The sequence below is a fragment of the Tiliqua scincoides genome, chromosome 2 (assembly GCF_035046505.1).
Source record: "Tiliqua scincoides isolate rTilSci1 chromosome 2, rTilSci1.hap2, whole genome shotgun sequence".
Classification (NCBI taxonomy): domain Eukaryota; kingdom Metazoa; phylum Chordata; class Lepidosauria; order Squamata; family Scincidae; genus Tiliqua; species Tiliqua scincoides.
The window spans coordinates 200,726,330-200,747,144 of record NC_089822.1 but is presented as its reverse complement, the minus strand read 5'-3'; the positions used below and the strand labels follow the sequence as shown (position 1 = coordinate 200,747,144).

Genomic DNA, 20,815 nt, shown 5'->3' with positions numbered 1-20,815 from the left:
AGTCGTTAGCACATCTCCTGGCAGTCTGTTGGACTTTGCTGCGAGCAGTTCGGAGGACCTGCAGGTTGCGCTCACTGGGACAGGCCTTGTATGCTGCTTGAGCTCTCCTCTTTTCCTCAATGACTGGTGTCAACTCCTCAGAGTGGGCTTCAAACCAGTCTGCCGCCTTGTTGGTCTTCTTGCCGAATATGGACAAGGCGGTGTTGTAAACGGTATTCTTGAAATGTTCCCATCTGTTGGATGCGTTTGCGTCGGCCGGGCCTGGAAGAGATTCCTCAAGCGCTTGTGCAAATTCCTCCACTTTTCTCTGATCCCGGGTCTTGCTGGTATCAATGCGAGGTCTTCCTTCCTTTTTCGTGTGATACAGTCGCTTTGTTTGCAGTTTCACTCTGCTGCACACCAGGGAGTGGTCAGTGTCGCAGGTAGCACCATGATAACTGCGTGTGATCTTGATGCTGGGAAGGCTGGAGCGTCTGGTGAGGATCAGGTCGAGCTGGTGCCAGTGCTTTGATCTTGGATGTCTCCAAGAGACTCTATGTTGGGGCTTTGTGTTGAAGAACGTGTTGCTGACACAGAGACCGTGATGACAGCAAAACTCTAGCAGGCGTTGGCCATTTTCGTTCATCCTCCCAGTGCCAAACTGACCTAAGCAAGTGGGCCATGAACTGTTATCAGCACCAACTCTAGCATTGAAATCGCCGAGGATGAACAATGGCTCTTTTACAGGGATTTTCTTGACAGTGGTGGCCAGGTCATCATAGAATTTGTCTTTGGCTTCTGCTGGAGACGACAGAGTCGGTGCATAAGCACTGATGAGAGTGATAGGTCCTGCTGATGACTGGAGCTGCAGGGACAAAATTCTTTCACTTCCCACAGTAGGTGGGATGATGGATTTCAGCAGGGTATTTCTGACCGCAAAGCCAACGCCATGTTCCCTGGTTTCGTTTGGTGGTTTTCCCTGCCAGAAAAATGAGAAATTTCTCTCCTTGACAGATCCGGAATCTGGCAGCCTAGTCTCTTGAAGGGCGACGATGTCCATCTGCAGTCTGCTCAGCTCCATGTCGATGACAGCTGTTTTGCGTGCGTCGTCTATTTCTTGCAGGTCATCAGAGAAGCCAGGTGTCATTGTCCTAACGTTCCAGGTGCCCAGCTTTAGGGCAGTAGTTTTCTGTTTTCTGTTGCATGGTGCAGAGTTGTCGATCCGCTTGTCGGTTTTCACCCTAAACCCCACGCACCCCATGAGGTTAACGGACCGTGGCGAGGCAACACCTTACTGGCTGGGGACTGCCCAGCTTAAGGCGGGCGGTAGCTGCCCAATGAGATGCAATGATCTCTCCCACCGTCGGAAGCAGCCCCTGGCGTCATGCTCTACGCCAATCGAGCAAAGACTTATAACCGGTAAACTGCTGCTTCCCGTGTTGTGCCGACGCCGTATGGCGAAGTTGGAGTGTCCTCTCCAGTGCGCGAAGCTTGGGTAAAGAAGGTATGGAGGATAGGCTGTTACCCATGCAGCAAATCCCCCCTCTCCACGTCGCTGGAATGGTCCAATGGAAAGGCAGAAGCCAATACGGTTGGTTCCAGCGGCGTCGCAGGAGTTGCCAGAACGTGACTGTGTTCAGCCATGAACTGCCTAAGGGACTCCGGCTCCTGATTTTGCCTCGAGGTTGACTCCTGAAGCCTTTTCCAGAACTGGATGTAGCCACAAGGCAGTGGAGGTTTGAGGTCAGAGTTTCCTTCTCTTAGATGAGCTGCCTTCCTAGGCTGACGAGTCCCATCTACCCGGTGGCTGTTTAGTCGCCTCTTATGACTGTAATCATTGTAATATATATTCAAATTAAAAATTCCTCATTGATAAGCAATGTAGTTGAGCTAAACAAAGTCCTGGATATACCGTCCAGCAATTTAAAGATACCTGTAGGCTATGTGGGAACCCTAGGGGTGCGTGAGGCCTAGGCAATCTTGGTCACTAGCTCTTAGGATTGTTGTTCTGATCTCTTCACCAGAGAGAGGGAATTTTCTGGCTCTGGAGATGACCCAAACGTATGTGAAAGTCTTGCTGTTGCAGATGACAGACGAAGACAGTCAGCCGGGGCAGACGAGGTCAAAGACCTTTCCAATAACTGAAAACATTATGAAGAGCACTGTGGACAAGGTACAGTTTCTTTGCTTTCAGCTTGCTATGATTGTATTACTCTTCTGATCTCTCCTGGCTCTTTTTTCTCTTAAGTACACACTAAAATGTAGCTAGATATGTCCATTCAACAAACATGTAAAAGCCACTGCCTGGTAATATCTTTATGAAAACCAACCACAATGGCCCACTGCGCTGTGCAGCAGGCTTTCCAGATTTCCAAATGGTTCATCAGGATGGATGGAAAAGAAAAAGAAAAGGGACAGCGGTGAAAAAGCTGGACATGGAGGCAGAGCCCAAGATTTCAGTACAGTCGTCTTATAAACAGTTCTTTGGGGCTCTGCTGCAATGCGCTCCTGTTTTTTCGCTTTGCCCTCCGGCCTGATAAAGAGTTCTGAAGAACTTGAAAGGCAGCAGCTGATGATGCTGTTTCATATTGATTGGTCCTATTAAAGGTATTGCCAAACTGTGGCTTTTGGCTCTTTTCAGTGGTATCCCTGAGCAAGGGGTTGGGCTAGATGACCTCCATGCCACTTCCAACTTTATGATTCTAGTTAAAAGTTCTTGTATTGACTTCCAAATGTTTTTTCTTTCTTTTTACTCCAACTTATTTAGCTTCTGGGTCATTCCATGTCACGTGGTCTAGGGCTCCCCATGCGACCATCACAGATTTTAATGAAATTTTGTGTGTAGAGTCCCACATGTCTCAAACGAACTTTGGTAAAGTTTTAAGTTCTCCGGTGGAATACTTGTGGAGAAATAGCGATTTGTTTAACCCCATACTGTGACCATGTTCAGTACGATTGTGAGATTCTGACAACTTTGAGACATAATAGTGGATGTAGTGGAAATGGAAAAGGTGCAAAAGAGAGCGACTAAGATGTTTACTGGGCTGGGGCACCTTCCTTATGAGGAAAGGCTACGGCGTTTGGGCCTCTTCAGCCTAGAAAAGAGACGCCTGAGGGGAGACATGATTGAGACATACAAAATTATGCATGGGAAAGATGCAGTAACTCTCTGCATCCTTACATAACACCAGAACCAGGGGACATCCACTAAAATTGAGTGTTGGGAGAGTTAGGACAGACAAAAGAAAATATTTCTTTACTCAGCGTGTGGTTGGTCTGTGGAACTCCTTGCCACAGGTTGTGGTGACAGCATCTGGCCTAGATGCCTTTAAAAGGGAATTGGACAAGTTTCTGGAGGAAAAATCCGTTACGGGTTACAAGCCATGATGTGTATGTGCAACCTCCTGATTTTAGAAATGGGCTATGTCAGATGCAAGGGAGGGCACCAGGATACAGATCTCTTGTTGTCTGGTGTGCTCCCTGGGGCATTTGGTGGGCCGCTGTGAGATGCAGGAAGCTGGACTAGATGGGCCTATGGCCTGATCCAGTGGGGCTGTTCTTATGTTCTTATAATATATGGATTGGCAGCAGTTTTTTATCTGTAAAAATTTGTTGTGGTGGCCCTAACTGGACCTGAAAGTGTAGTGCCTGGAGGAAGTTAACCATTTTTTCCTGGGCCACAACTGTACACATTTGGTCCCTGTTGCTTATATGCAACTTTGGGCAGAAATGGCTTAACACTGTTCTCTTGTATTGCTTTCATGTTGATCACCCCTCTCCCCAAGCGGTACTTTACTGCCAAACTGGTACTTCAGAGGGCAAGCTGCTGCTATGGAGGAGATTTTCAGTGCTAAAAGAGTACAGGGGAATATGTTAACTTCCTGACTTGCTGCATGCTGTACCTTTTTCTGGGGAAAACCACAGGTCAGGAAAATGGCACAGGAGACCGTTTCTGCAGCATCTTTACCCAAGATGATCCCCTGCAGGGCCTCCAAGATAAATTTTATTGGGGGGAGTACAAAGTTTCTTATGGGCCCCTTCTGAAAGGGGGAGCGGTGGAGTAAAACAGAGCATGGGAGGAGGAGGATGGATGAGGGCAAGGAGGGGTGAAAAAGGGCAGAGGAATGGTGGCAACAGTTGGAAAATCTTCAGAGCCCAGGTCTACTTGGCTTCCCAATAGGGAGCCCAGGTCTACCAGCCTGCACAGAGTTGGCAGCTAGATACAGTAATATGGAAAACCAAACACACTCCTAAGTCTCTCTAAAATCTTTATAGAAAATCATTGCAGAAAATCTTCATCATCGTACTTAGGCTCACATTAGAAAGGAAACTGCAGCTGCTATAGTCCTACAGCTGTGTCCTTGAGCTCCTATACACTCCTTCATGGTAAGCAGATCCACAAACCAAAGAGCTACTGTGGCAGGCCAGTTCACTCTAAGGTTTAACAAGGAGTGATATGTATTGTATGCATTCCTCATCCTGGTGCATATGGCTTGCAGCAGCAGCTGCTGTCATGTGCCCTAGCATCCCACCCAAGCAGTGAGTCCAAGTGAGACTAGAAAATGTAAGATCCCAGGAAAGTTCTGGACCCCCTCCTTTAGTTCCTGGGCCCCCTTTTTGACCCTGGGCCACGGTACACTTTACCCCCCTCTCATGGGCCCTCTTCCCTGCCAGTTACTAGCAACTAGAAAAAGGTGGGCCGCTGTGAGATTCAGGAAGTTGGACCAGATGGGCCTATGGCCTGATCCAGTTCTTAAGGTGTGGAGGAGCCTATCACAGATCTTCTGTCTGGTTTCTGTCTAGTTTGGCCCTTGTTTAAGTTGAGTGTAACTTGCTATTATCTTGCTTCTGGTTTGGAATCTGTGTGCTATTTTATATGCGATGGGTTTGAATTTAGAAATTAATGATGATGTTGCGGAAACCATGCTCGATTATTCCATGGGCTCTCACTGCTGGTGAAATTGTTGGTTCTAGAATGGGAGAGGGTAAGTTATACCCTGTGAGAACATTGGCAACAAACTCAGTGGTGAGCAGAATGCCGTGGAGGAGGAGATGAGGATGGTCTGTCACAGTTGATATGTCATGTTTGCTTTTCCAGCTTTTTGAATTCCTTGCAGAGTGCCTGGAAGCATTTCTGCTTGAAGTTGGCACCAGAGAGAAAAACCTTCCCCTGGGCTTCTGTTTTCCCTTCGCTTGCAAACATGTCTCGCTGAACAAGGTGAATATGTCATTAGTCCAGCAGCAGAGTGAAAAGGGGATTGAAGGTGTGTGTTTCTTAGGAGGATGCAAGGGAGTGGCAACAGGAAGTAGGTATCTTGTTGTCTTGTTTACTTCCTGAGGTGTCTGGAGGGCCTCTGTGAGACAGAAGAAGCTGGACTAGATGAGCCTTGGCCTGATCCAGGAGGGGTCTTATGTCCTTATGTGGACAGTCCGGATCCCTAATTGCAGCAGAGCTAACCGTCTGTGAAGACACAACGTAATTGTGTTTATGAGGGAGCTGCAGTGGGGTTGGTGAGAACTAGCTCCATACATATGTAGCTTTACCTACAAGAACTGCAAAGTGAAAAAATTAATTTGAGAAAAGGTTCTCTGTGTACTCTAGTTATGGCTTCTCCCTCTCCTGCAAAGTTGGAGCAGGGAATTTGGCTGTGTGGAGACTCCCATATGTTCAGCCCTAGAAAGAGGTGCTTGTAAGGAAGCAGGGCTGAGTTTCATTGGGACCAACTGGAAGTGCTTGTGTCCTCAACAACATTTCTGTCTTGCTTTCATTTCATGTAGTGTTTTCTGTTAAACACAGCGAAAAATTTCTGGTGGTCAGGTATGGAGGGGAGAGATGTGGCAGAACAGCTACAGACAGCTATTAACAAGCGCTGCAAGGTAAGTCACACTAGCAGTGGCTAAAGTAGGGGTGTCAGACATAAGGCCCTGTGGTGAGGTGTGGCCCATGGAAGCTTTTTATCCGGCCCTCAGGCTCTCAGCTGCTGAGCATTGCTGAGGTGTTACTGCTGGAAGGGCAGTTCAAATGAAAATTGGGCCCTCCCATATCTTGAAATATGATCTAGATTTGTGTACTTTCTCTTCTGTTATTTGTAGCTAATCAGTTCCTAAGTGAGAAGTGCTTATTTTTTGTTAAGATCTGTTAAATGACATCACTTCCTGCCTAATGACATCACTTCCGGCCCTCAGCAAGCAGGATGAATGCTACTTGACCCTCTGTGTGAAACATGTTTGACACTCCTGGGCTAAAGTTTGTGCATTTGTGAGAGAGACTGGATTGGTTTGATTGTTCTCTCTCTTTACCTGCTGCAGAACTACCAGATTGTGGTCACTGCTGTGGTGAATGACACTGTGGGAACTATGCTGAGTGCCTGTTCTGAAGATGAGACATGTGAACTTGGGCTAATGATAGGTAAGCACTAATGTGTGCGGGCTGGGTTCATGCTAGCTGTACTGTTGCCACAAAACTAAAAACCAATCTCTTTGCTATTCAGAATGAATGCTTCCAGACATGCATACCTGTAAGATTTTGTGTTTTAGTATAGTGGCAGGTACTAACCATTGCCAGATATTGTCATAGATGGACTTTGCTGCTTATACAGTAGGGCAGATTTTTTAAGAGAGTTGGGAACACTTCAATTAATAACACAGGCTTACAAAATTGAGGGTCAGAAAAGTTTTTCCCAAACTTTATGGTGGTTTGATATGAATTTGGGGTGATTCCAAAAATGGCATCCGTTTTGCCCTATCACGGCTAGTTTTGGAGACATGGCACAGCCTCTTTAGCTTGAACCATTCACTAAAGAGGCTGTGCCGTGTCTTCAAAACTAGCTGTGATAGGGCAAAACGGATACCATTTTTGGAATCAGCACCCCAAATATACCCAGGAATTGATGTAACATTTAAGGAAGCAAAATGTGTGTTGGCCTGTGTAATCTTTACAATAGTTCCCCCCCCCCCGGTTTTGGGGTTCTTTCCCTGACTCCTGTCTTCCTCTCGTGGCAGATGCTGGAACTAACTCCTGCTACATGGAACAAGTACAGGCGATAACAGGCATAGAGGAAAAAGAGGGGCGTATGTGTGTGAACACAGAATGGGGAGCTTTTGGGAGAGCTGGCGAGCTGGATGACCTATTGACAGAGTTTGACCTTTTAATGGACAAGCAGTCGATGGATCCAGGGGCACAAAGGTGGGTCATTTTGAAGGAAGTGGAAGGGATGTTTTTTGCCTTAGAACTGAACTTGTGTCTTGGATGGGAAGAAATTAAGTTGTATGGTTAAGTTACCACTCTCACGGTGTAATTGTATCTTGCTGAAACGCTGGTGCAGCAATTGCGGTGCTGATGCTGGGTGTCACAGACATGCCATAAAGCACATTTGTGGCATCATATGAATAGGTAGTGCCGGCTGGGAGGCCTGCACCATGCCACTGATGCAGCATCCTGAAGATGCCGCCAGTGGAGGTAAGAGTCGCACCTGGTGGCAGGGGAAGGGTGGAATGGAGGCAGGGAGGTGGCGTTTCTGGAAAGGGAAGGGCAGAACGGGGACACACATCAGGCCTGGGAGGGGGGCAGCATCGACAAAGCAGGCCACTGCTGTATCCTGTCCTCCCTCCTGAGCCTGCCTACATGTGGCAGTTCAGACTTGTGCCAGCTTAAATAGCTGGTGCAGATCCAAGTAGCCCCATTGGGCAGGCTGGGGCATTCCTTGGGGTAGGGGGAAAATATCCCCTTTCCCAAGGGAAACCTCTAACCTGCTCCGAAGCTACGCTGGATACACGGAGGCCGTGCAGCACGATATAGAGACCATTGCCTTGACCAGTTCAGCTGTATTCAAGTCTAGTTATTCAAAGCACCACAAACTGTTCAATATTTTCTTTGTCTTACAAAAAGAAAATTGGCCAGGAGGAATTCCGTAAAATTAGTGACATTACAGGAAGGGATTAATTTTTTTCCTTATAAGGTATGAAGTACAAATAGAGAAGTTTTTACCTAAATTAGGGATTAGTAGTTGTATCCAACTTGCTGTTGTAAAGGTATAAATACCCGACTTGGGGCCCAGTCCTAAAGAGTGCGTGGCGGTTCACCGTCAGCGCGCACTGTTGCACATTTGCAGGCCCTAGCACCAGTGCTAGCCCAGCGCTGGCCGGCACTGGGCTAGCATCGGTGGAGCACCAAACCTCTGCTGCTTGGCGGTCGTGTGGACCACCAGGTAGCAGAGAGGTAGGAAGGGCATGGGGGAAGGTGGGGAGGAGGCATTCCGGGGTGGGGGGAGGTGGAGGGAGGGTGGGGAGAGGGCAGGGAGGAGGCATGTCGGGGGAGGGAGCAGGGCGGGAGGCAGGCGGGAATGGAGCTTTGCTCCACCAGATCCTGAGCCTCCGTGTTGGGCTGGCCACCTGACACGGAGGCTCTTCCTTCTATGCCGACCTTCGGGTTGTCGTGGAATCGAGTAGCCCCATTGCAGGCCTACTTGCTTTACCTGGGGGAAGGGTACAAAAGTGCCCTTCTCTCAAGGAGGTGGCAGCGAATGCCTGAGGTGCGCTGGATGCAGCAGCAGCCATTTTTGACACCGCTGCAGCCGCGCACGCTGGGCAGCTCAGGATTGGGCTATTGATTGGGTGGAGATTTCAGCTGCACCATGACTGCAAGGGTAACAATAGCTCCGTTTGTAATATTTATAATAGAAGGTAAAACTCTAAAGAGATTGCTGCCTTTATTCCAATCAAAAAGAAATAAAAAAGAACCACATTTCTCTATGTCATCTTGGAGTCAGAGAGTGAAAGAGGAAAAGAAAGAATCTCACTGCATTGCTGCAGCGCTGATCCTTGAGGGTTATACATAGTGATCCCAAATGAAGTTTCTATATAAAGGAACTTCAAAACTGCATTTGTAATTGTTTAGTTAGCATCTGTCTACTTTGGTGCACACAACCCATTCTCAAGAGAATATTTGGATATTGTGACAAAATTCAAGATTTTTGGCAAGCAATGCTGTGAGGAGGAGGAAGCAAAGAATAGAGGGGAGCATTGTAGGGATGGAGAAGAGGATAGAGATTTGGAATCAAGGAGAAAAGGACTTTTTACCGGGAAAGAAGCTTCCCCTTTTTGGCTGGGAACACGGGTAGAGTGCCAGTCCTGAGGATCAATTTGCACTGTACACGGCAAGCACATAGGCTGCGTGTGCACAGATGTTTGCAGTGCTAAACCCCTTACCGTGCTCCGGAGAGATGTCCATGTCCAAATGCTTGGGGACACATTATGGACATGTGCTGCAGAGCTGTGACTGGCTCCTGGTTCCCCAGCATGTGTGAATACATGTTAGCATTGCAAAAACCAACATGAATTGGCTTTGAACATAAATGGTCAAGTAAATCATTAGTTGCCCCCAAGGGCTTCGCCGGTTCTGGGCCTACGTTTGAGACTTTTAGAAAAAAAAAATGCAGTCTTTGCATTTGCTATGCTTTTCCTTAAGTTTCTCTTTTCAGAATTTCTGATTCTGCTTTTATATGGAGGACAGGCCTGGAAACAGGATCTGGAACCAGGAAGGTACAGCTAGATCTTATGCAAACAGCAGGAAGCTCTGTGCAAAGCAGGTGCTTTCCCCCTCTGATTTGTCATTGTGTGGTGAGGGTCTGACTTGACCTGCATTCTCTTTTGTCTTTCCTAGCAGCAAGTACTTAAAAGGCAGCCATACTTCCTCCTTAGTGGGTACAGAATGGATCATACAGTAACCTGCCAGCCACTCAGGGTGTTCACTGTTCTTACTCCAGTTTTTTCCTTTTCTTGGCTGATGTTCTTCTTTCTCACTGCTGACAGGTTTGAGAAGTTGATTAGTAGCCTGTATATATGTGACACTGTCCGAGTTTTTCTGGCTCATCTGGCGGAGAAGGGTGAGCTCCTCAATGGTGTTCTGACTCCTACCCTGCTGACCAGAGGGAACCTTGAGTTACAAGATATTGCGGAGATCATAGAGTGAGTCAATCCTGAGATACCCGTTAGTCCTTACATTCTCAGCCATTGCAGGTGAGGCTCATGGCCCAATCCTATTGCAAGGAGGCATGTTTCCTGCCAATGCAGGCTCCTGGAAATGCTCTATAAAATTCTTTGCAGCAGTGCAGGAGCCAGTGCACCAGTGAGTAGGCTGGAGCCTTCCTCTTGCAGAGAGACGGAGGCCTGCCAAATCAGGTAAGCCTGGCATTGGATGGGAGGACAGGGAGGGGGTTGGGCGGCACTGGGAAGGGCAGAATGGGGAGGAGATTGGGTGGATCGGGTCCAGGAGGCGGGTTGGTTTGGCAGCAGTAGTGCATGCCAAACCCTAACCCCCCTTTCTCAGCTTGATCTGTCTGCATGGATCAGTGCAGACATCTGCCAGTGATATTATTGGCACAGGTCTGAGTTGACCCATTGCAGCTGCTGGGGTTATCTTGGAACGAGGGGCCAAATATCCCCTTACCTCCAGCAGTCAAAAATCCCATGTGGGATGCTGCATGTGAGGATTTAGGTTGGATTGGGGTGTCATGTATCTTGTTAGACTACCCCTAGTCAAGATGGTTAGGAGAGATGAGTCCTCCACATTCATTGGACCTCCAACCCATGAAGAGATATTAAAGTAGATGAATTAATGAGTTTATTTAAGCTTTTGAATATACTGTAGATTACATAGACACATGGCGATATATGTCAGAATAAGATGGCTAGGTAGGAGTGAATAACTATTTTGGACTCATTCCTAAAAGTATGCTCCTATCAAGTGGGAAAAAGCAGCAAAGTGATGACAAAGGAGAAGAAGAAAATAGGTTGAGATGCAATATCACACTTGTGTGTTTCCTTCCTGCAGCATCTTTTAGTACTTTTTTCTTCCGTGCCAATATGAACGTGGCATGGAAGAACGTGGAAGAACGTGGCATGGAAGAACGTGGCATGAACTTTCTTTCCCATGACTCTCTTTTTCAGATAATCTCTCATTTGATTTCATCTTTGGATGTTCTGTTCCATCTCACTTCTGTGCTGTCTCCAAGTTCTGATTATTTTCTGTTCATCTTTGCTTCCATCTTTTCACATGCCTCTTTTACACACTTGAGCACACTACTTCCTCTGCAGAATGTGACCTTCTCTTCTCTCTCTCTCTCTCTCTCTCTCTCTCTCACACACACACACACACACACCCCTCTCTCTAACAGGACTGGCCCAAGACCTCCTGAGGTGGCATGCCCCTCTTACCTGATGATGTGCCAGCCTCTTCTCCCCCACACCCAGTGTTCTAGCTCAGCACTCTCTTCCCCTCTACATTCCTCTTCTTCTCTGTCCCTGCTTTCTTTTCCCCATCCACAGAGTGGAAGGAGTAGGTCTGTGTGGTTGGTCTGTGGAACTCCTTGCCACAGGATGTGGTGATGGCATCTGGCCTGGATGCCTTTAAAAGGGGATTGGACAAGTTTCTGGAGGAAAAATCCATTACGGATTACAAGCCATGATGTGTATGTGCAACCTCCTGATTTTAGAAATGGGCTATGTATCAGAATGCCAGCTGCAAGTGAGGGCACCAGGATGAGGTCTCTTGTTATCTGGTGTGCTCCCTGGGGCATTTGGTGGGCCGCTGTGAGATACAGGAAGCTGGACTAGATGGGCCTATGGCCTGATCCAGTGGGGCTGTTTTTATGTTCTTATGAGCACAGAGACAAGTAGGTGGACAGAGATGGGCACACCCCAGCAAACTGCTACCTGAGGCAACTGTTTCAGTTGGCAGCATGGTGGGGCCTGCCCTGCCTCTATACCTATACAATGAGAGGTGTTATTGTATATGTAACATTTTCAGGATGTGTGTATGTACCTTTTGCTACTAGAGTGACACATTGGGGTAAAGAGGAAAGCTAAAAATATTTGATACTGTAGTATACTAGATGAACAATCCTCTGTAGCAATAATCATAATTAAAACTCTCTCTTTATAGCTGATTGGTAGCTTTAAAAATTGCTTTAAAATAACAGAGGTAAAGCATGAAAAACAATTTTCACTTGGATTAAAGATAAACATTTAAGGTAATTGTAACTTGCTCTGGAACAGGCAAGCCAGGAGGCTTGCGCTGTATCCAGCACAGTATTGTGGCCAGAGGCAGCTCAGCCAGAGGTAAGGGGAAACTTACCTGAAACAAATCAGAGGTAAGGGGACAAAGCCAGAGGTAAGGGGAAACAAATCTGAGGAGAGCGGAGTGGCTTGAAGCTGCTTCGTTCTCCCCGGGAACAGGGGTTGGGATCCGGCATAACTACCGAATCCCAGCCCCGCCTCCTGTTCTCCTTCTGTCTGCCCCCAGGGCCGCCCATCGCCCGTCCTCCCCTGCGCAGGAACGCCTCCCTTCCTCCGTCCTCCTCCCCGCCCCCCCCCACGCCTACATTTCGTCCTTGCATCGGCTCATCTGAGCTGACACAAGGAGCTGGGGGAAAGTTGGCACGGAGGCTTCCATCAGCCTCCTCAGGCCAGTGCTTCTTGGAGCGCCGGCCTGGCTTCTCCCGAGGAGGTGCAAACGTGCTTTATGGCATGTTTGCAACCCTCCCAGGCTGGCCCAGGGGACTTGGGCAAGCATAGGGTGTAGTTTGGATTGCGCCCTTAGGGCCAAATCCTATCCAATTTTCCAGTACTGGTGCAGCCATGCCAGTGGAGTGTGCACTGCATCCTGTGGTGGGGAGGCAGTCATAGAGGCCTTCTCAAGGTATGGGAACATTTGTTCCCTTATTGGAAAGTTGGATAGGATTGGGCTCTTAGTCTCCCAAAGATCTACATTTGGTTATTTTCTTTAAAATGTACCGGGTACCTGAGAAATGGTGCAATCTACAAAGTAGCAAAATTGACAGATAATGCCAAATTATTTTAGCAAAGGTAGCTTTTGGTGCTTCAGAAGTTAAGCATTTACTTTTATATTTGGAATGTCTACTTTTTGAAATGACCCTGTGAAGAATATTAGACAAAGATCCCACAGCACTAGGCGAGTGAACAGTACTGGCTCCCTGCCACCTGGTCTATAAACTGGGAGTCAGCTTTGGGAATATGCACTCCTTCCTCCTTCTCTTTCAGTATTTACTCTCCCTTTGCTTGTCAGCCTTAGCCGTGGTTTAGTATTATATCTTAACTGACACCAACCATGGGTGATGTTAAGCAGAATTTGCAAACCTTCTCTAAGCCCTGGTTTCAAATCTTTGTTAAATGGGAAACCTGGTTAGCATTTATCATTATCAGCAGCAGTATGGATATGACATTAAGCCCTTACTAAGGGAAGGGGGGTAGAATTTGTATCAGAGTGAGAAGGAAGTCAGGCGGCGAGTGAGTATTCCCAGCACAGTTTCCTGATGCAAACCACCACTTGAGGGGGCCTTGTTATATCTGCAGAGGGCCACAATGGCAGGAGATGTTCTAATACAGGTACAGCCTATTTATCCATGGATTTTTTTAATCTGCGGATTTGTCTCAACGAGTATGGCGTGGGGGGACAGAAAGTCACACACACCTTTGCCTCCTTTGCCCTGCACTGGCGTTTCGCTCCATTTCCAGGCATCCCAAAACACTGCAAAAGGTAACTCACTGCCTGTTTAAAATTAACAAGTACAGTATTCTTACATGTGCTGCACAGCTGATCTGCTAAACTCTCCACTCTTGTACACAAAAGGCTAGAGAAGGGCTTACGTATTTTTGTATTTTTGATGTACTGGATTCTACTACTGCTGATGGGTATTTTCCTTCAGATCCACAAAATATATGGACTTCTGGGTAGGCTGCAGTGTAGTAGGCTTCACATGAACTCATGAGTGAGGGTTTGGGAAGTTGGAGCCATCCCAGAGGATGAAGATAGGGGTCCTCTGTGGCATGCATTTTAGGTTCCTAGGATTCCATGTCTCTCCCGCATTAACGCATGTGTTTTTTAACTGCAGTGAGAAGATGGGCCTATCCAAAGCCAAGAACTTTCTGTTACGTCTGGGGATGGTGGCAAGCAACCAAGATTGTTTCTACATGCAGAAACTATGTCAAGCTGTATTTGTCCGCTCTGCCAGCCTTTGTGCTGCTGGACTAGCTGCTATTCTTACTCGAGTTGCTCAAAACCGGCCAAAGATAAAGGTCAATGTGGCTGTGGATGGAGTCCTGTACAATAACCATAAACAGTAAGGAATTTTGTTGTTTGTTGGGACTTTTATTTAAATCAGCACCACAAGGCCGTCCCACTACCCTTGGATCACCAGGCCAAGAATTCCATTATCCTTCACTTTTCGGCACAATCCTATTTTTTCCCCGCACTGGTGCAGCAACCACTGCACCGGCGTGTGCTGTCACACACAAGCCGTGGAACATGTTGGAACAGTGCAGAAGATGGGGTGCTGGTGGGAAGGCCTGTGCCATCCTGCCTGCACCAGTGCAAGGGGGAATGTACACTGGAGCATGTAAGAGCATGGGTGAGGGGAGGGCAGGAGAAGGCAGAGAGGGATGGGGGAATGGGTGGACTGGATCCCGGAAGGGGGCAGGACAATGGCATCATCACACACCATATCCTATCCCCTCCCCATGCCTGAAATTGTGACATTGCTTAACTCAGACTTGTGCTGGGCATTTTGCAGTTCTGTAGTGCAGGCAGGAGCTTTCTCTGGGTCAAGAGAACAAATGTCCCCATACCTCTAGGAGACCTCCAGCCTGCTCACATCCAGCACAGGATGCAGCATGGCTGTACTGGCCCCAGTGCATCAGCGCTGGTTAGGATTGTGCTGTGCCTTTCTTGTAGAAGCCAGTTTTTCTGCATGATCATGCACGATGTGCATGATAATTGGCCAACTTTGTCCTGTACCCAGTAGTTTTTCCCAGTGGTTTATGTATTCAGATAATCTCCCTCAGCCTAAGAGACTGTTAACCTAACAGAGCTATTCTTTCTTTTACTATTAACGCAGTGAGTAGGCCTATCTAGTCCTTTCTCCTTCTACATGATCCCATCTAGGACAGCAATCACATATATCAATCAGATAACTGAATTAATTTACTTTGGTATCATCCAACTCTGGCCAATTCCGTAAGTCACTGGTACCTTCCAAGTGAGAGCATTTGTAGTTGTATTCAGTTGTTTTATTCTTTGGAACACTGTACACCAGCTCAGGAATCATTCAGCCAAGAAATTTCTTGAGTCTTCTCAGAACCAGTACAGTCGTAGGGAAGGTCATAGGCCTAGGAAAGCTCTTGGCCATTGGTTTCCTTCACCCTCCTACAATCTCCCTGATGTTTCTTCTTCCAGGTACCGTGATATACTGCATGAAACGTTGAAATCACTGGTTCCTGAGTATACCGTCACCTTTGTCCCATCACATGGTAACTGTGCCTTAGGGGTTATCATGGCGACAGCTGCAGCAATAAGGCAGAAAAACCAGCGTCAGCAGGTGGCTCAAATCCTGGCACCTTTCCGACTCACTATGACGGAACTTGAAAGAGTGCAGAACCTGATGAGATTGGAGATGTTGAAGGGTCTGTCACTGGACCGCACAGCCACTGTTCGCATGTTGCCTACTTATGTCCGCCATTTGCCAGATGGCTCTGGTGAGGGCAGGGAACAGGGTGCTGGGGACTGGCCTAGTGTCTAGGGAGAAAAGAGCTTAGAGCTGCTTAAATATGGTCTCAGGGAAACTGTTCTGAGTCAGAAAACCTTCCTGGCTGCCCTGGTCTCATCTGACTAGCTTAGGTCTTTATTTGATCAGGGGCTGCTGTTCTACCAAGGGCACAGCTCAAGCTACACAAACATATCTGAATCCCACTAGGGCAGTGGTTCTCACACATTTAGCACCGGGACTCACCGGGACAGAATGAGAATCTGTCGGAACCCGCCGGAAGTGATGTCATGACTGGAAGTGACATCATCAAGCAGGAAAATTTTTAGCTATCCTAGGCTGCAATCCTACCCATACTTATCCAGCAGTAAGTTTTCTTTACTATCATTGTTAAAAGAATATACATAGTAGTTTGTTAAAAGTACAGGTCTATAACATTTCCCCAAATGCAGTCACATTTCATGGTAGTATCAAGTCTAATATATTCAAAATAAAATATTGAAATGAATGGGGACCCACCTGAAATTGTCTCGCGACCCACCTAGTGGGTTCTGACCTACAGTTTGAGAAACACTGTGCTAGGGGATACATAAAATGCTTTCCCTGCTAAAATGCAACCAGTACTGATTAGCAGGATGTTGACCCCAGCAGAAAAGGCCAACGTAAGAGACTTTGAGGTGGCTTATTGTCAGTATTGTATTGTGAGGAACAGCCATCTTCACCCAGACTCTTCAATTTGTCCTTTTTGTAGAGAGAGGGAAGTTTCTGGCACTGGACCTGGGTGGAACCAATTTCCGAGTGCTAATGATAGAGCTGAAAGACTCAAAAGAGGGTGGTGTGCACATCATCAATGAGATTTATACCGTTCCACCAGATATAGCCCAAAGTTCTGCCATTGAGGTAGGTGCAGGAGAGTGCATAATATGATGGAGTTGAATGAGCTTCTCCTACAGTCTGGCTTGTCTTGTGGTCATATCTACCCCTTTCAAAGCAAGCACTGGTGCCTGTAGGGGTGGACAATCTTGCTTGTGTTGGGCCAAGCCTTTTGCTAATGGAATAACCTCTTCTCCAGTTTGTTCTGTCTCACAAAGTACTCATGCAAACTGCTTTCATTCCTGCAGCTCTTTGATCACATCGTTACCTGCATTGTGGATTTTGAGACAAAGCATAAAATGCTGGGGATCGTTCTGCCACTGGGCTTCACTTTCTCCTTTCCCTGCCATCAAATGGGCCTGGACAAGGTATGGAACATCAATGGATTTGATGTTAGTGGTTGGACAGTGGTGCCCGGAGTGTCTTTTTGTGGGGGTTGGGGAAGAAGAATAAGCCTGAATTGGTTTGTGTCTCCAAGACGGAAAGAGCAAACTCTTTAAATGTGATGGAGGAAATAGCATAGCCTTTTCCATCATTTGTCAAGGATTTGAAATGAAAGCCCAGGGAATTGCCTAGAATATCCATATGACCTGTAAATTGTGAAATCCTGCCACTTTTATTTCTGCCTACTAGTTCTCTGCCTGTTGAGGATGTCATGTTTGACAAAAAGCCCACTAACACACCTCCCCCAACAGTTCCAGTGTCCATCCTATACTCAGGGCTCTTTATTTGGCTGTTCTTTGTAAGCACATACATGCACACAGATGACAAATTTGGTAGTGGCAAGTTTCTAGTCCTTATAGTTATCAAGATAAGCTTGAAATTGGGTGTGCAATGAGTCAGTACTTGAAAGCATATAAAAATGTATGAAATTCACTACCTCAGGATGTGGTGATAGCTCCTTGCTTGGCTAGCTGTAAAAGGGGAGTAAGACAAATTCATAGAACATAGGTTTATCAATTGTGCCTCTGAATAACTACAAGGCAGTAGTGGTGGGAGACAGATATGCCTTCATCACCTACTTGTGAACTTTGCAAAAGCAAATGGTGGACCACTGTGTGAAACAGGAAGCAGGGCTAGATGTACCTTTGACCTGATCCTGTAAAATTCTGATGTTATGATTAGTGCCTGATGAAAACCCAGAAGCTAGAAGGGTGCATAGCTGAGTATAGCCATACCTCCTCACAGAAATTGACTGCAGGTCTTCTGCAGTTCTCTCTCCATTGCAGTGGAGCTGGAGTAGAGCTTGACGGGGTCTCATCAAACAGGATATAGGGGCTAGGTGCAAGCAGCTCAGAGAAAGCAGTTCTCCTGACCCAGAGGCACAAATGCAAGTTGCATAATTTCCTGTTTCTCTTGATCTCACAGGGCATTTTGCTAGCCTGGACCAAAGGGTTCAGTGCCACAGGCTGTGTGGGGGAGGATGCTGTGCAGTTGCTGCGGGAGGCACTACAGCGTCGAGGGGTATGTATGGTGCCTGGGGCAGGGGCTTTGTCAGGAGCTGGATAGTTTGGGCAAAGGGGTGGATTTGGCCCAAATTGTTCTGACTTGATTGTGCCACCATGAAAGCCAACAGCCTAGCCTGTGTTGGCCTAATCCAAACATTACATGCATGAGCATTCATCAGAATCCTGACCGTTGCTTTTCCAAGGGAGATGTAGCTTTAGGAGGAGTTGAACAGAGGTGATGTAAAATGTAGCTGCACCCTCACAGTTTTGGTCTCAATTAGTGCTATTGACAAGTTCAGTTGTGTGGGTGTGGTGGGCTACTTGAATGTCAGGTTGAAAATGTTTAGACCAATATTTCTGGTTAGACCTGGAGAGTTGGGGTTGTACCCAGCAAAGGTTAGGTGTGTTTTGGATGTGGATTAAAGAACAGAAAAGGTAGCACACCGAATGGAAGATGTTACTAAGATGAAAGAACTTTTATGACAAGCAGGCTTGGGAAAATGATGCCATTTCAGTTCACACATTTTTATGCTTTATATTCTTGGCAGGGTTTGCTTAATCCCAAATTATCCCCACCTCCCAGATTTCTCTGGAAGAAGAAGAGGAAGGGGGACACATCCCAGTGAGAGGGCGAAAAGCTGTGCATCAGTCATTGTGTCCTTTGACCAAAACCAGCTGAATATCAGGGACAGAACTTGAGAACTCCCTCCAGACTGTCGGTCCCAGAGATATACAGAGGAGAGGGGGAGGGGCCCTGTTTCCCATGTGACAGGGCCTATGGGTCTGTGCTGGTTACTGTGGTGATAGGGAATTGTGTTGCCTGGTAACACATCTTGCTGCTCTCTTTGTCTCTCTCTTCCTCCCTCTCTCTTCCCAGCATGCTAATATAGATATAGTTGCCATAGTAAATGACACTGTTGGAACCATGATGTCATGTGCCTATGTGGACCCCAAGTGTGAGATTGGTCTCATTGTCGGTAAGGTGGGGGTTATGGGCAGCCTTTGGTGGGCAGGGAAATTATAGGTGTAATGCCCTCTATAGGTTGTAGACCAGGGGATATCTTCCCAAGGACAGATGTCCTCCTCCACTTTACTTTCAGTCTCTGGCTTCCTTTGGGCATTTCTGGCCAGAAGCTAGGCTGCTCCAGGGCACTGCTCCCTGACAGGGCCTTCCTCTGCAACGTGACATTTAGAGTTAACGTCTAACAGCGCTGAAAACTCTTCTGCCAGCCTGAGCCCCAGCAGCTTCCTTGTTCAGAGTGGGGAGGAATATAACCCCAGTTTCATCAACAATTCAGTTCCACCCCTTTTGTCGCAGGAACTGGTTCCAACACTTGCTACATGGAAGAAATGAAGAATGTGGATGCTGTGGAGGGCAATGAAGGGCAAATGTGCATCAATATGGAATGGGGTGCATTTGGGGACAGTGGCTGCCTTGAAAACTTCATGACGCCCTTTGATGTGCGAGTGGATGCAGAATCTCTTAATGCTGGCCAGCAGAGGTGAGTCTGAGAATTGGTTATTGGGGTGGGGTCTGTGGTTGTGGCTGGTTCTAGGCCAGGGCCCTACTTCCAAGGTCTTCCTGTGTGGAACTAATTCCCATCTTAAACCCCCTCCGCAGGTATGAGAAGCTCATCAGTGGCATGTACTTGGGTGAGATTGTGCGATATATTTTGCTGGAGCTAATAGCTCGCAAGGTTCTGTTCCAGGGTCACGATTCACTTGTGCTTCAAACCAAAGGCATATTTCCCACCAAATTCTTATCAGACGCGGAGTAAGTGTTTATCTTTCCATACCATGTAGAATCTGGGTTCTTGTACAGCAATTGGGTTCCTGAGAATAATGGGGTTTTAGAGCCATCACTGTTTGGGGGTTCAGTGCCTATGTGTTGTTTCTGGCTACCTGTCCATCCCTTGCCTACTGGCTTGGGTAGTGTTAGGGATCAGCCAAGGTACTGTTTGAGGGCCCATACCCATCTGGGGCCCACTGGTCAGGCCAACCCCTGAGTCCTGTGTACTGGTGGCAGTGGGAGTGCCCAAAGCACTATCAGAGAGAGAATGCCGCGGGATGCCCGGTGCAGGGCCTTTACCCAGGGTGCCAGCAGTGTCTAGCCTCATGATGCTTCACATCAACCTTCTCCCTGATTCCACATTCTGCATGTATGTAGGTTTAGCGAGTTTATGGAAAATAGGCAAGTTTGCACAGGTTCAATTTATTTTAAACAACAAATTTGAGTTTGGTGATACAGAATTTTGGCTTACTTGGCACTAGGTTTGGATTTTTTTTCGTTTTTGATAAAGAATGTGAACATTCTTCCTTGGAATGTGAAATCTCTGTCATTGGTTGCATGCAATCCCAAAGCCCCATCTTGTGGAGCCTGGGTGCCTTCAGGATAAATGTGTCTGATAGGAAGACAGCCCTTGTGAATAGTGCACAGTAGATGCCACAGATGCCACAGTAGATCTGTGTACTTCCACTTACTGTTAAGGTCCAAGGCACCATAACGTATTCTAATGCCCTGACAGGGACCGTCAGGGTGAGGAGCGGGTGCGTGCTCTGCTGGAAGAATGCAATTTGACCGTAACTGCTGAAGATGCCAGGGTGGTGAAGGAGGTGTGCCATACAGTGTCTTCACGTGCTGCTAAGTTGTGTGGAGCTGGAATAGCTGCTGTTGTGGAGAAGATACGAGATAATCGGCAACTGGAGAAGCTGGAGATGACCGTTGGTGTGGATGGGACACTGTACAAGGTGCACCCTAAGTGAGTTGTTTTTGTGGCATCCGATGGTGGGGCAAAGCAAGGCTTCAGTCCAAGCCCTTGCCCGGAGGGGAGTGGAAAACGTGCTTGCTTGCTGGGAGATATAACCTGGATGGGCAGAGAGGGCAATCATTGTCTTATGGCAGAGGTTCCAAATCGCCTTACCTTGGCTACCCACTGCGTCATCCATGGTGGATCCAGG

The 20,815-nt window shown here is 47.3% G+C and overlaps 1 protein-coding gene across 1 annotated transcript in view; it reads left to right on the top strand.

The window, feature by feature from the left end:
- The window catches only part of HK3 (hexokinase 3), an 88,068-nt gene that overhangs the window by 7,252 nt on the left and 60,001 nt on the right, over positions 1–20,815 (top strand). Inside the window, 15 exon segments of the mRNA XM_066612943.1 lie at positions 2,004–2,152; positions 5,078–5,197; positions 5,758–5,856; positions 6,289–6,388; positions 6,982–7,165; positions 9,790–9,945; positions 13,890–14,117; positions 15,230–15,528; positions 16,288–16,436; positions 16,658–16,777; positions 17,778–17,873; positions 18,735–18,834; positions 19,176–19,359; positions 19,479–19,631; positions 20,383–20,616. Of these exon segments, the coding sequence (XP_066469040.1) occupies positions 2,004–2,152; positions 5,078–5,197; positions 5,758–5,856; positions 6,289–6,388; positions 6,982–7,165; positions 9,790–9,945; positions 13,890–14,117; positions 15,230–15,528; positions 16,288–16,436; positions 16,658–16,777; positions 17,778–17,873; positions 18,735–18,834; positions 19,176–19,359; positions 19,479–19,631; positions 20,383–20,616 (2,371 nt within the window).